This window comes from Scyliorhinus canicula, chromosome 11 (assembly GCF_902713615.1).
Source record: "Scyliorhinus canicula chromosome 11, sScyCan1.1, whole genome shotgun sequence".
In the NCBI taxonomy this organism is placed as follows: Eukaryota; Metazoa; Chordata; class Chondrichthyes; order Carcharhiniformes; family Scyliorhinidae; genus Scyliorhinus; species Scyliorhinus canicula.
Window position 1 is genome coordinate 9,952,916 of NC_052156.1, and position 13,167 is coordinate 9,966,082.

The window sequence follows — 13,167 nt, forward strand, 5'->3', positions numbered from 1 at the left end:
TTAACCGCTATACCACAGCAACCAACGAACGTTGGTACTTGCAGGCGGTCCCTCTATTCTTCCATATAATGCCCTTATGGTGACTGTATAATCGGTGTTTGGTAGAAGACCCTGGATCTTTGATTGAATAGGAGGGTCGCAGATGGCCCGTAGAGATGTGGGTTCAGATTCACCCATAGATGGTGCCGCAACCTCAGTGGTTCCCATTAGAAACCTTACACCCCCCCACACACACACACCCCCCCCCGTTCAAGAACATGGAAAAATAATCAGCTGCTTCATGATCGCTATCATCCAATCCTAACCACAAAATGGCGACATGAAAGAGAGTATTGTGCTGTGATCACAAACTCCATGTTTAATTAGCTGATCCATCACATTGTCATGTGAGAGTACCTTTAAGAAATTGATTTTTTAAGCAATGTACCTTTAGGAAATGGAGCAGCTCATATTACTGAAGTGATGTCAGAGGGTGGGGGGAGCTGAGCTCACTTCTGCTTTTAGTTTCAGTTTGAGAGAGCAGCTGAAAAGTGCCTGGCTTGTTTGCTCAGAGCTGCATGAAGAAAAAGAGTTTGGGTGTGTCTGCGTTTGCAGTGAGCTGGATCCACTGTGATATCTGCCATGAAAGACTATATCTGAATCATTTAGGTGATTTAAACTCATAATAGTAATGTCTTTAACCTGATGTGTTTCTGTTTAAAGGTGTTAAGTCTTTTGGAGGTTTGAAGGAACATTTTGCGGGATTATTTAGTGTTGTATTATTTTCGGGGTTATCTTTAAAGGGCTGTTAAGTGATCCAATGTTCATTTGAAAGGTTAAGTTGAATTAATGGAATAAACATTGTTTTGTGTTTAAAAACCCACGTGTCCATAATTGTAATACCACACCTGGAGAACAAGCCGTGTGCTTCAAAAGCAACAATACATTAAAGGGGGAGGTTGGTTGAACTCCATGATACATTTTGGGGTTCTAAAAGCTCCTCTCACATAACGACATCAAGAACAATAATCCCACTTGCGCAAGGCTAAGCCTAACGCAGCTAAAGGTGGTACAAAGAGCGCACTTAACCAGAACCCGAATGAGGAGGTTCTTCCCAAAAGGTAGAGGAAATAAATGTGAACAGTGCCAAGGAGGCTCGGCCAACCACACCCACTTGTTCTGGGGATGCCCTCGACTGGTCAAGTTCTGGACAGCCTTCTTCAAGGTGATGTCCAAGGTTGTGGGGATGAGGGTGGTGCCGTGTCCGAAAGTGGCAGCCTTCGGGCTATCAGACCAGCCAGAACTCCATATGGGGAGGAGGGCCGACGCCCTCGCCTTTGCCACCCTAATCGGCCCCCAAAGAACCATGCCCAATTGGTGATCAACAGCGCCACCTAAAGCTGCGGACTGGCCTGCAGACCTGTCTGAATTTCTCCAAACGGAGAAAATCGAATTCACCAACCGGGGGGTCGGGAGAGGGCTTCCACGAAGCGTGGAGGCCATTCACCAACCTGTTCCAGGACCTGTTTGTAGCCAACATGGGGGGGGGGGGGGGGGGGGGTGGGAGGCTACAGAGGGAACACAAACACCAACGAAAAGGGAGGGGGGCCAAGGTGGGGGAGGGAGGAGTGAATAGGGAGGCACATAAGCCAAGCACATCGGGGTGGGGGGGGAGGGAGGGGGGTGGGGGGGGGGGGGGGGGGGCGTGGCACCACCCCCCCCCTCCGGAACGAACATTTGCAAATACAGGCAACTAAGTAAGGTCAACCTTCTACGATGTTACATATGTATCTCTATACTACCCCACCCCACTATGAAATGAAATGAAAATCGCTTATTGTCACGAGTAGGCTTCAAATGAAGTTACTGTGAAAAACCCCTAGCCGCCACATTCCGGCGCCTGTTCGGGGAGGCTGGTACGGGAACTGAACCGTGCTGCTGGCCCGCCTTGGTCCGCTTTCAAAGCCAGCGATTTAGCCCAGTGTGCTAAACCAGCATTGAAGACCCAGCAAGTAAAGAAAACATGCCTCACAACAAAAAGGGAGGGGACCTCGGGGAAGGAGGGGAGTTGGAGTTCGGAAGCTAACACAAACGTGGGGCTTTTGTAAACTGTAACTGGCGTGTACAGATCTGTTTATGTTTATTTTCATTGTGTATAAAAAGAAAAACTCTTCCAACAAAAATATTTTAAATAAAGAACAATAACCCGTGCCTTTAATACAAGGAAGTAACTCGAGGAGCTCCTCACGGCAATTATCTAACGACACGTGACATTGAGCCACATCAGGGGTTATTCAGCCAAGTAACCCAAAAGCCTGGTCAAAGAGGTAGATTCCATCAAGAGGGAGAGAGGTGGGTTGGTGAGCGGTTTAGGGAAGGGAATTTCAGAGCCTAGGTCCCAGGCAACTGGAGGCTCAGCCACCAATGGTGGAGCGATTCAAATTGAGGATGTTTAAGCGGCCAGAGTTTGGAGCAGATGGTGGCAGAGTGGTAATATCACTGGACTAGTAATCCAGAGGCCTAGACTCGCTCTCTGGGACATGGGTTCAAGTCCCACACCGACAGCTGGTGAAGTATAAATTAATAGATTTTAAAAATCTATTAAAGATATCTGGAATTGAAAGCCAGTTTCAGTCATGGGACCACGAAACCAATCATTAATTGTTGTTAAAAGCCCATCTGGTTCACTCATGTCCTTCAGGGAAGGAAATCTGCCATCCTTACCTGGGGTTGGCTATGGTTTTGAGCTATGGCGAGAGGCTCAAAAAGTTCGGCTTGTTCTTTTTGGAGAGGAGGAGGCTGAGAGTGCACCTGATTGAGGTGTATAAGTTTACGAGGAGCATGGATAGGGTGGATACAAAGCAGCGGTTCCCCTTAGTTGAAGAGTCAATAACAAGGGGGCATCATTTTAAGGTGGAAGGCAGAAGGTTCAGAGGAGATTTGAGGAAAATACCTTTCACGCAGAGGGTGGCGGGAATCTGGGACGCACTGCCTGGGAGGGTAGTTGAGGCAGGGAACATCACAATCATTCAAAAGAACTTGAATGGGCACTTGAAATGTGACAACAATCAAGGATATGGACCAAGTGCTCGGAAGTGGGATTGGTATAGATGATAGTATTTTTTTTGTCAGTGCAGGCTTGATGGGCCGTAGGGCCTCCCCTGTACCGTATGATTCTTTGATTCTACGGGTGACTCCAAATCCATGGCAACACAGTCTTAACTGCCCTCTGAAACGGCCGACATCTCATTCAGTTCAAGGACAATCGGGGATAGGCAACAAATGCTGGTTTGATTGAGCAGAACACAGGGATTCGGGCTGCAGGATCAAAGGTTCTCTTCCCTTTGTGCGAAAGTCCTGAAGCAGCAACATTCCAGTTTTCAAACTCATTGAGAGCCTGGGCTGGCCTTTCTCAGCCTAACCCCGGCCTCACGCAGTCCTTCATCAGACAATAAGGTCTTTGGTACTCACTTAGGTTGAGAGTTACTATTTCCAACTGGAAAATGAAGACTAGAAAATTCCGTCCCTCACACCCAAACCAGCAGTTAAAAAAGAAGCACTCTTTATTTTCGGCCGAGACGAATTCTGCCCATCTTCTGCACCTTGCAATTGTGCAGCTTGTTTGAGGGAATTTCCAGAGCCCCTCACGCTGGCCGGGTCTTCCAGTCCCGACAGTGTGAGCAGGGATTTCGATGGCTCGGCAGGCCCCGCTGCTAAGGGCTGGAAAACCTCGTCCATTATCTTTTTACAGGCTGGGTTCAGTCACGGTTTCTTACCCAATCATCCACCCTAGCGCCCCTAATCCCCTTCCACCCCACACTCATGGTTTTACAAACCTCCTGTCCTGAAAGTGCTGGGACCGGCTTTGAGCCAATCCCTCGTGTAGGGGGAAAATCCCGGCACATTATCCAACTGGTGTGCTTCGCTGGGTGAGCAAAGATGGCGAAGAGCAAAGGTGAAGAGGATTTTCTCTTCACTATCCTGATCTTGTCCGACATCCAATGGAGAGAGAGGATGTTTTACCATTGTTGGAGAATATAGAGTGAGGGAGCGGAGTTTCAGAATAAGGGAGTCTCCCATTAATGACAGAGTTGAGGAGGAATGAGGATTGTTATTCTTGGGACTTCTCCTCCACCGCAGCATTGGAGATCGGACTGAGTTTGATAGGTTTACGATCGATGAGGGAGATAAGTGTTATGGGGGTCCGGAAAGAACATGGAGTTAAGGCCACAATTACATCAGGCATGATCTTACTGAACAGCCAAGTTGGCTGAAGGGATCGAAGGCCTACTCCTGCTCCTATTTTTTAACGACCTTATTCTCACCTGTGGATGGGCCCCACTTCAGTTGGTAACTTGTAGCTCCGCTCACTCCTCTCCACAAGGCCCGCGCACTGTGCGGAGTCAGGTTTTGAACGGTCAGTTGTTGCACTGATTCCAGAGGCACTGAAAGAAGAAAGCACATTTCATTTCACTTTGACAAAGAGTCACCCAGGCTCAAAACGTTAGCTCCCTTCTCCCTCCCCAGACGCTGTCAGACCTGCTGAGATTGCCCAGAATTTTCTGTTTCTATTCCATTTTACTTTGCTGATCACCTACTTGCGTCCTGCGCGGTGGAAATCCCTCCCGAAATCCCTTTGCCTTTCCGCCTCTCTCTAACCCTCGCTTCCTCTTCAAGAATCGTTTCACAACTCCCTGCTCTCTCCTGCCAGGCACTCCCTTCATGGTTCAAGAACAATCTCCTTTTACATCCATATGAGTCAACCTATCACAGATACTAGTTACCACTTCGACACGGTCACTACTACCACTCTACTGGTATGACTACCAGCACCACCAGTCTTGCTCTGCAAGTTATAAAGGGATTTGATAGGACAGACGCAGAGGAGATGTTTCCATTTTTGGGAGAGACCAAAACTAACGGTCATCAAAATAAGGTAGTCACTTCTAAATCCACTAGGGAACTGAGGAGACAGGAGAGAGGTCAAAGGGCAACTCACCAAAACAGGGAGCAGTTGAGCCCAATGATGTAGAATCATTGAGTGATAACAACCACCAAGCTCATCAACTCCATGCCGTATTTCTCTGTCGAGCAATCCAGTCAGTCTGGAATTTTCAAAGTAAAGGCAGTTGTAGGCGGGGATGCGGGGCAGGGACCAGGAGCTGATCCGGACCAACTATATAAATATTGTGGCCACAAGAGAAGTTCAGGAAATGGGAATTCTGCAGCGAGTAACTCGCCTCCTGACCCCCCACCTGTCCACCATCTACGAGGCACAGGTCAGAAGTGTAATGGAATACTCTCCACTTGCCTGCATGAGTACAGCTCCAACAACACTCAGGAAGCTCCACACCATCCAGGACACTTGAGTGTCTCCCTTCCACCATGTTAAACATTCACTCCCTCCACCACAGAAGCAGAGTGGCCGGTGTGTGCGATCTACAAGATGCAGCAACTCACCGAGGTTCCTTCGGCAACACCTTACCGGCCTGTAACATCGATCATCTAGAAGGACAAGGGCGGCAGATACCTGGGAACACCATCACCTGCAAGTTTATGTCGAAGTCACTCGCCATCCTGCCTTGATATTGTATCATCGTTCCTTCACTGTCACTGGGTCAAAATCCTGGAACTCACTCCCTAACAGCACTGTGGATGTACCTACACTGCATGGACTGCAGGCGTTCTGGAAGGCAGCTCACCACCTTCTCAAGAACAATTAGGAATGGGCAATAAATTCTCGGCTAGCCAGCAACACTCAAAGCTCATGAACAAGTTTTTTTTTAATCTGCTCAACTCCGATTGACAGCTCAATCGTATTCTGAAGGAATTTGATAACAGGCCATTGAGGGCCAGCACGAACCCCAAATGAGATAATTTCTCCCTGGACCACTGCCTTCAGTGCTTCCCAAAAAATGTCCGCCGACACCTCCCCATTCTGACTGAACTCCACATAATCCCTAATCGCCAACCGCACCTTATCACAAAAACCTCCATCCGCCAACAACCCCGAGTCAAACCTCCACCCCGGCCTCTGCTCTCGTCCCGTACTGAACCGAATATCCAGCCAGTGGGGTGCATGGTCCGAGATAACTATCCCCACATACTCTGCCCCCTCCACCCCAACCAAAATCCCCCGACTCACTACAAAGTAATCAATCCTCGAGCACACCTTATAGACGTGTGAAAAGAAGGAATACTCCCTTCCCTCTAGGTTCTGAAAGCGCCATGGATCCACCATACCCATCCTCTCCATAAACCCCCCCCCCCCCCCCCAGCTCCCATTCGTACCCTACCCATCGACCTGGGGCTCGATCTATCCACCCTCGGCTCCAGGACACAGTTAAAATCTCCTCCCATGATTAACTGGAAGAAACCCACGCAGACACGGGGAGAACGTGCAGACTCCACACAGATAGTGACCCAAGGCTGGAATTGAACGCGAGGCCCTGGCGCTGAGGCAGTAGTGCTGACCACTGTGCCGCCCCAGTGTGGGATGGAGAGAACTAATGTTATTCGGCGAGTCGTTACAATATTGGAATGCACTGCCTGAAAGAACGGTAGGCACAGGTTCAACGACCGCTTTCAAGAGCGATATTGGATGAATTCTTAAACAGAGATACATTTGTAAGGCTGGAAGAGCAGTGGGGGTGGGGCTTCTTAGATAGCTCTCCGAGAGCTGACATAGACACGATGGGCCAAATGGCCTCTGTGAATTATTCTGTGCAGGAGCTTTATAGGAGTAGAAGGAAGCAACTCAGGCACATATCCACGCACACATCACCATAAATAACACACACACAAATCATCTCAAACATAGTAACCTCTCCCTGACACACCCGCACTGTGTTTGAGGTCCAGCAACAGCTGCAGGTATATTAAACCTTTTTTAAATTACCCGGGAGTTTGGGAAGCATGTGGTTCATGGAATCATAGAATTTACAGTGCAGAAGGAGGCCATTCGGCCCATCGAGTCTGCACCAGCCTTTAGGAACGAGCACCCCACCCAAGCCCACACATCCACCCTATCCCCGTAACCCAGCAACCCCACCTATCCTTTTTGACACTAAGGGCAATTGATCATGGCCAATCCACCTAACCTGCACATCTTTGGACTGTGGGAGGAAACCGGAGCACCCGGAGGAAACCCACGCAGACACGGGGAGGATGTGCAGACTCCGCACAGACAGTGACCCAAGCCGGGAATCGAACCTGGGACCCTGGAGCAGTGAAGCAACAGTGCTAACCACTGTGCTACCGTGATGCCCACGTGCTTCCCTGTTGCTTTCTCTGTGGCAACACCTCAACCAATCAGCACTCCTGTACTACAAAACGTTGAGATTGTTTGAAATTTGCTACTCTTGGCTTTGGCTTGATGAGTGCGAGGCAAAAAGCTTCGACAAGATGGCCCTCCCTTCAGCAACATTCAAGCTAAAGATGACAGATGCTTTTTCCAGCAATCACCTTCGAGTCATGGCTGTCGGGGAAGGGTGGGGGCCTCTGCCGGAGGCTGTGGATACTCACACGTCTTGGCAGAGATGGAGGTGGGGGCCGCTGTATTCCTCGGGTGGACGGGATGAATGGTGACGACGTACTCCGTGTCTGCCAGCAGCTGCTCGAGGGTGAAGGAGGTGGCGTCCGCACCCAGGATTTTCTCCTCCAGTTGTGTGTCGGCCTCTCCTGTTGAAAAATGAAATGAAAATTGCTTATTGTCACGAGTAGGCTTCAATTCCCCTTTGCTCCAGTTCTTTGGTTTTAGTTTATTACTTTTGGTCCGTGGACCCACAATCGGAACGTGCCTTTAAGCAGAGGACTCGAGCTGAAGCAGCCTGCTGGTCGGGACAGTGTGTCCCAGGTTTTGCAATTCGGGAGAGAAGAAAATCAGACTCGTCAGCGCTGAGGGAATCTGCAGAACCAGCTTTGAAATGAAAATCGCTTATTGTCACGAGTAGGCTTCAATGAAGTTACTGTGAAAAGCCCCTAGTCGCCACATTCCGGCGCCTGTTCGGGGAGGCTGTTACGGGAATCGAACCATGCTGCAGGCCTGCCTTGGTCTGCTTTCAAAGCCAGCGATTTAGCCCAGTGTGCTAAACAGCCACTGACAGGCCTCTCCCGCCAGCATGGATTAAACCACCTACCTGACCGGCGGGATTGGCGGTGCGGGCGGGCTCCGGGGTCCTGGGGGGGGGGCGCAGGGCGATCTGACCCCAGGGGGTGCCCCCACGGTGGCCTGGCCCGCGATCGGGGCCCACCGATCGGCGGGCAGGGCTGTGCCGTGGGGGCACTCTTTTCCTTCCGCCTTCGCCATGGTCTTCACCATGGCAGAGGCGGAAGTGACCCCCTCCCCTGCGCATGGGCCGGTATGACGTCAGCAGCCGCTGACGCTCCGGCACATGCGCGGACTTATGCCGGCCGGCGAAGTCATTTCGGCCCCGGCTGGCGTGGCGCCAAAGGCTGTTCACGCCAGCGGCGGAGTGGGAACCACTCCGGCGCGGGCCTAGCCCCTCAATTTGAGAGCTTGGCCCCGAAAGGTGCGGAGACTTCCGCACCTTTGGGGCGGCCCGACGCCGGAGTGGTTCACGCCACTCCAACACACCGGGACCCCCCGCCCCGCCGGGTAGGGGAGAATCCCGGCCAATATTCTGGTTGACAACAGTCAGTGATTGGTTCTTGCGGGTTGCTTCTAAGAGAGCTGGGCAGAAGTGGTTGGCCTTTGAACAAATAAGGAGCTCTCTTTCTCTCTGTGTGCTGAAGTAAAGTCCAGCTTTATTGTTTGAAAACCAGCGGGTGCCTGGCACATCTTTACCAAGGGCGCAATTCATCCAGAACATGACTAAGGGTTGAATTCTCTGGTCCCCCAGCACTGTGCATCTTGGAGGTACCCCAAATGGGAACAGAGCCTGTAAAACACGCGGTTAGCTGGGTGTTTCCCGGTGCTTGGAGAGCCGAAAAACACCACACTGTCAAACAGCCATTCAGACTTGGGGGCCTCCATGGGGAACGCGTGGTTGAGGCCGCGCTTAGTCCTGTTTCCGGCACTGCGGTGCTCCACTCGCCAGAATTCCTCGGTGCAGCGAGACAGCGGGGCACCATTTTTAAATGGCATCCCGATCTCTCAGCCCCCCCCCCCCCCCACCCCCCCACGTGACCCTCTAACCCCCATTCAGTCCCAACTGACCAATAAAGGGGTCCTCAGGCCTCCTGCACCCCCTGCACCCGCGCAGGGAATCTTGGGCCCAATCTCCGTCGCAGAGAAAATTCCAACCTGGCATGTTTTGGGCACCTTGGCAGTGCCAGGCTGGCAGCCAGTGGGCAAGCCCCTGGGGGATTCCAATGCCCTGGGAAACACCCACGAGTGCCGTTTCGTTGGCTCCCCGTTTGTTAAAACCAGCACTGAACGGCGCTCATTCATCCGAGATCTCTGAGGCGAGGGAGTTAAATCCCAACACCTTGGGTAGATGGGGAAGATCTCACTCTAACATGCAGGTTTGCTAAAAGGTGATCCTGCCTACAATGGGCGGGATTCACATCGCGACATCTCGCAGGATCGTGTTAGATCCCGGGAGGCGTGGCGAGCCAGGTAGATCCCGGAAGAGAGATCTCAGGGCACTGACCGGCTGCGTAGGCTGCGCGCGCTGCCTTTCGGGCGTAACGTGGCCGGTAGATGATGTCCTTAGGGTGCGATTTAACTTAAAAAAAAAGACAGATTTGGGCAGGGATCGAGGGATTGTTCCTGGTGCTATAATCACCATTACTGAAAGTTATCATGAGCCCCCCCCCCCCCCCCCATCTAGGCATGATTATGACCCTGCCCCAAACCCATCCATCTTTGTGGGCATCGAGGCATTGTCCCTCCCCCCAGGTGAGCATGCTCCGCTATGGGGTTACTGAGGGTCGCGCGCCCCCCCCCTACATTATGGTTCCACTTTCAGTCACCTCCCCCGTAATCCATTGTGGATCTTTACCACAATGAACAATGGTTTCATGGTCACCTTTTAAACTTTTAATTCCAGATTTTTATCGAATTCAAATTTCAACATCTGCTATGGTGGGATTTGAACCCAGATCCCCAGAGCAACACTGGCAGGGCGTCCACCAGTCGCCGATTAGTGCCATTCTCCACAAGTGGTGACCAGTCGCGTCGGCCACTTGAGAATCTCAGAGGGTATTGGAGCCCCCCAGGGTTCCCGGCTGGCACTGCCACGGTGCCAGGTGCATTTCCTGGGTGCCAGGATTCCCGGTTACCAGGTTGGCACTGCCAGAGGGAGGGTGAAGGGTGGGGGTGGGGGTAAAGGCAGGTATGAAGGGGCCTCATAAAGGTTGGAGGGTGAAGATGGAGGTCTTTAAAGGAGGGGGACAAGAAACGGGGGGGGGGGGGGCGGTGGGGGGGGGGGGTGTGAAGTGCCTGAAAAGGGGTGGCACTCAGCCTCCGCATCGCAGGATGTCCTCACTTGCGGGGGGGGGGGGGGGGGGGTCCCCCATTCAAAAAGATGCCCCAATTTCTGAGAAACCGGTCACACCGGTGGGTTCAGCACCCCACTACCAAAAACATTTCTAATAAAACTCCCCGAGGCCCAAAGAAATGACTAAGTGTGGGCAAATCCAGGTCTGGACCCCACCCAAAAAAACAAGGGAAACACCCCCCAAAGGTGTGTTGCGCTAACAATTGCACACAGAAACACGAAACGGTACAAAAGAGGCTTTATTACCATGAGATGTTATTACGTCAAGTGGAGCTGTAAAATGGCAGCTCAGGAGACCTCATGGATATTTACACTGCTCCTGTGGGCGGAGCTAGCCGGCAGGGGCTTACCGACAAACTATGCAGGGGCTTACCGACAAACCTGTAATAGCCGGTACTATTGTACATCCCCTAATAGAGGCACACACATATATATACAGTGGTATTACCACAAGGTGTTGGTTTGGGGCTGCTGGGGCCCTGTTAGCAGGAAGGGGGTGGATGGTGTCTGGTGGGGGTGGGGTGGGCAGGTCCTGCATTGTCGGGGGGGGGGGGGGGTGGCCCTGGAATGGACATTGGGGGCAACTCCCTGAAAGAATTACCCACTTGGCCCACCGCGGGATCCACCGCGCCAGGTAAACATTTGTCAGGACCAGTAGTAATTCTCGCCCAAGTGATTCCCAGCCCAGAGAATCGGAGAGTCACGCGGGTCTGGAGAATGTGGTGCTGGTGTGGGGCGTGAACCTCGATCCCGGCGCCAGCGATGCTAGATTCTCTGCTTCATCGGTAACTTCACTACCGGCGGTGCGAGGCGGAGTATTTTGCCACTGTGCGCTGTTTGGACCTCCTTGTTTAAGGAGAGATTTAGCTGCATTGCAAGGCAAGTTCGATTACTTCCTGGGATGATGGAAGGTTGAGTAAATTGGGTAAGAGGGGACAGGCTGGAAAGAGGAGTAGACACCACATACATAGAAACATACATAGAAAAGAGCAGCAAGAAGAGGCCATTCGGCCCCTCGAGCCTGCTCCGCCATTCATTATGATCATGGCTGATCATCAAGTTCAATACCCTGATCCGCTTTCCCTCCATATTCTTTGGCCTTTATCCCCAAGAGCTGTATCTACTTCAGACCAAACATGATCTTATTGACTAGTAGAGCCGGCTTGAGGGGCTGGTTTAGCTCACTGCGCTAAATCGCTGGCTTTTAAAGCAGACCCAGCAGGCCAGCAGCACGGTTCGATTCCCGTACCAGCCTCCCCGACAGGCGCCGGAAGTGGCGACTAGGGGCTTTTCACAGTAACTTCATTGAAGCTACTTGTGACAATAAGCCATTTTCATTTTCAATGGCCTACCCCTGTACTATTTCTTAAATTCCTATGTTCGAACCTAGCATCCAGAAACGAAGGAGAACATTTGAATCCAGGCCCTGCTGAACCTCCTTAATACAAAATCGGAGTTACAATTGCAGAGTCAACCCGTCATCTAAGCAAGACCAGCACGTTTCGCCGTCGGTTTTCAGTCATCATCCATGTCAGAGATGAAAGGTTCTCAACACAAAAACATAAATGTGAAGCCTGTGCGTTAAGTACAAGCTCGGGATTTCTCTGCTACCTGCACACCTGTCCAGCCTTCCCCATCCCCCACCCGCCCTTTGAAATTCAATCTAAGCATGAAGACTAAGTGTGCCTGAGGGTCGCACAACATGGGGCAGCAGGTTCCAAGAGGGCAGTGCCCAGCTGGGGTAAACAACGGGTCTCCAATGAGACACCCAGGTGTTTACCAACCGGATCTGATGAGAACTAAATGTAACAAGGTCACATCTTCCCCACCCCCAAAAAAAAATCTTTATTGCCACAACATGATGCATCTTTGAAGAAGTTATTCCGTTGTCACCATTTAATTCGGCGTTACCATGGTGAAAAGGACCATTTTAGGGAAGCGAGGTGGATTTTTTACATTGACATTCTGGTATACTTTTTGATTGCCAAACGAGGTGGGGAGGGGGGTGCGTGAAATCATGCGAAAAGTCCTCACGACACGTGCCCCAATGTCATCGCACAAATTCCAGTCGCGGGCACAATAGTTGCAGGTTGAGCAACGAGAGTCGGGAATGCGCCACCGACAATCAAACAGGCAATTAGCCTCGTAGAGGGCCAACTGAGCGCTATTTTCTGGGGTCCGTCTGCTCTTCCGGGTGGGCCGATTGTTCAGGGGATAGTTACATTTTAGCTTGAACCTTGATCCAAGGTGGGACAGTGGCTGTTTGGCACAGGGCTAAATCGCTGGCTTTGAAAGCAGACCAAGCAGGCCAGCAGCACGGTTCGATTCCCGTAACAGCCTCCCCGAACAGGCGCCGGAATGTGGCGACTAGGGGCTTTCCACAGTAACTTCATTTGAAGCCTACTCGTGACAATAAGCGATTTCATTTTTTTCAACTGTCCAGGCTGAAATGAAGATTAAGAAGGTGTCCGGGGAATCGGTTTTGTGTTTGAACGTGCCGCCTGGACAAACCTCGCATGGTTTTTTCCATCATGATTTATTTTGCACAGGTTACCAGTTCCCTGAGACCCCCCCCACCCCCCCCCCCCCCCACACCCTCCCCCCCCTCCCCCGACCTTTCGGGGCGCACAGCAGAAGCGCCAGACTGCACCCTCCCTTTCCCCCGTGCCCTCCCTCTTGCCGACCCTCCCCAGCAGCCTCAGTTTTTCGTGGATCACGTTTCGTG

At 51.6% G+C, this 13,167-nt stretch overlaps 1 protein-coding gene across 1 annotated transcript in view; it reads right to left on the bottom strand.

Moving 5' to 3' along the window:
- The window catches only part of col7a1 (collagen, type VII, alpha 1), a 408,534-nt gene that overhangs the window by 309,245 nt on the left and 86,122 nt on the right, over positions 1-13,167 (bottom strand). Inside the window, exons 10-11 of the mRNA XM_038812016.1 lie at positions 7,504-7,659; positions 4,305-4,424 (exon numbers count right to left, since the gene is read on the bottom strand). Coding sequence (XP_038667944.1) covers positions 4,305-4,424; positions 7,504-7,659 — 276 coding nt within the window. The remainder of the gene's footprint in view (positions 1-4,304; positions 4,425-7,503; positions 7,660-13,167) is intronic.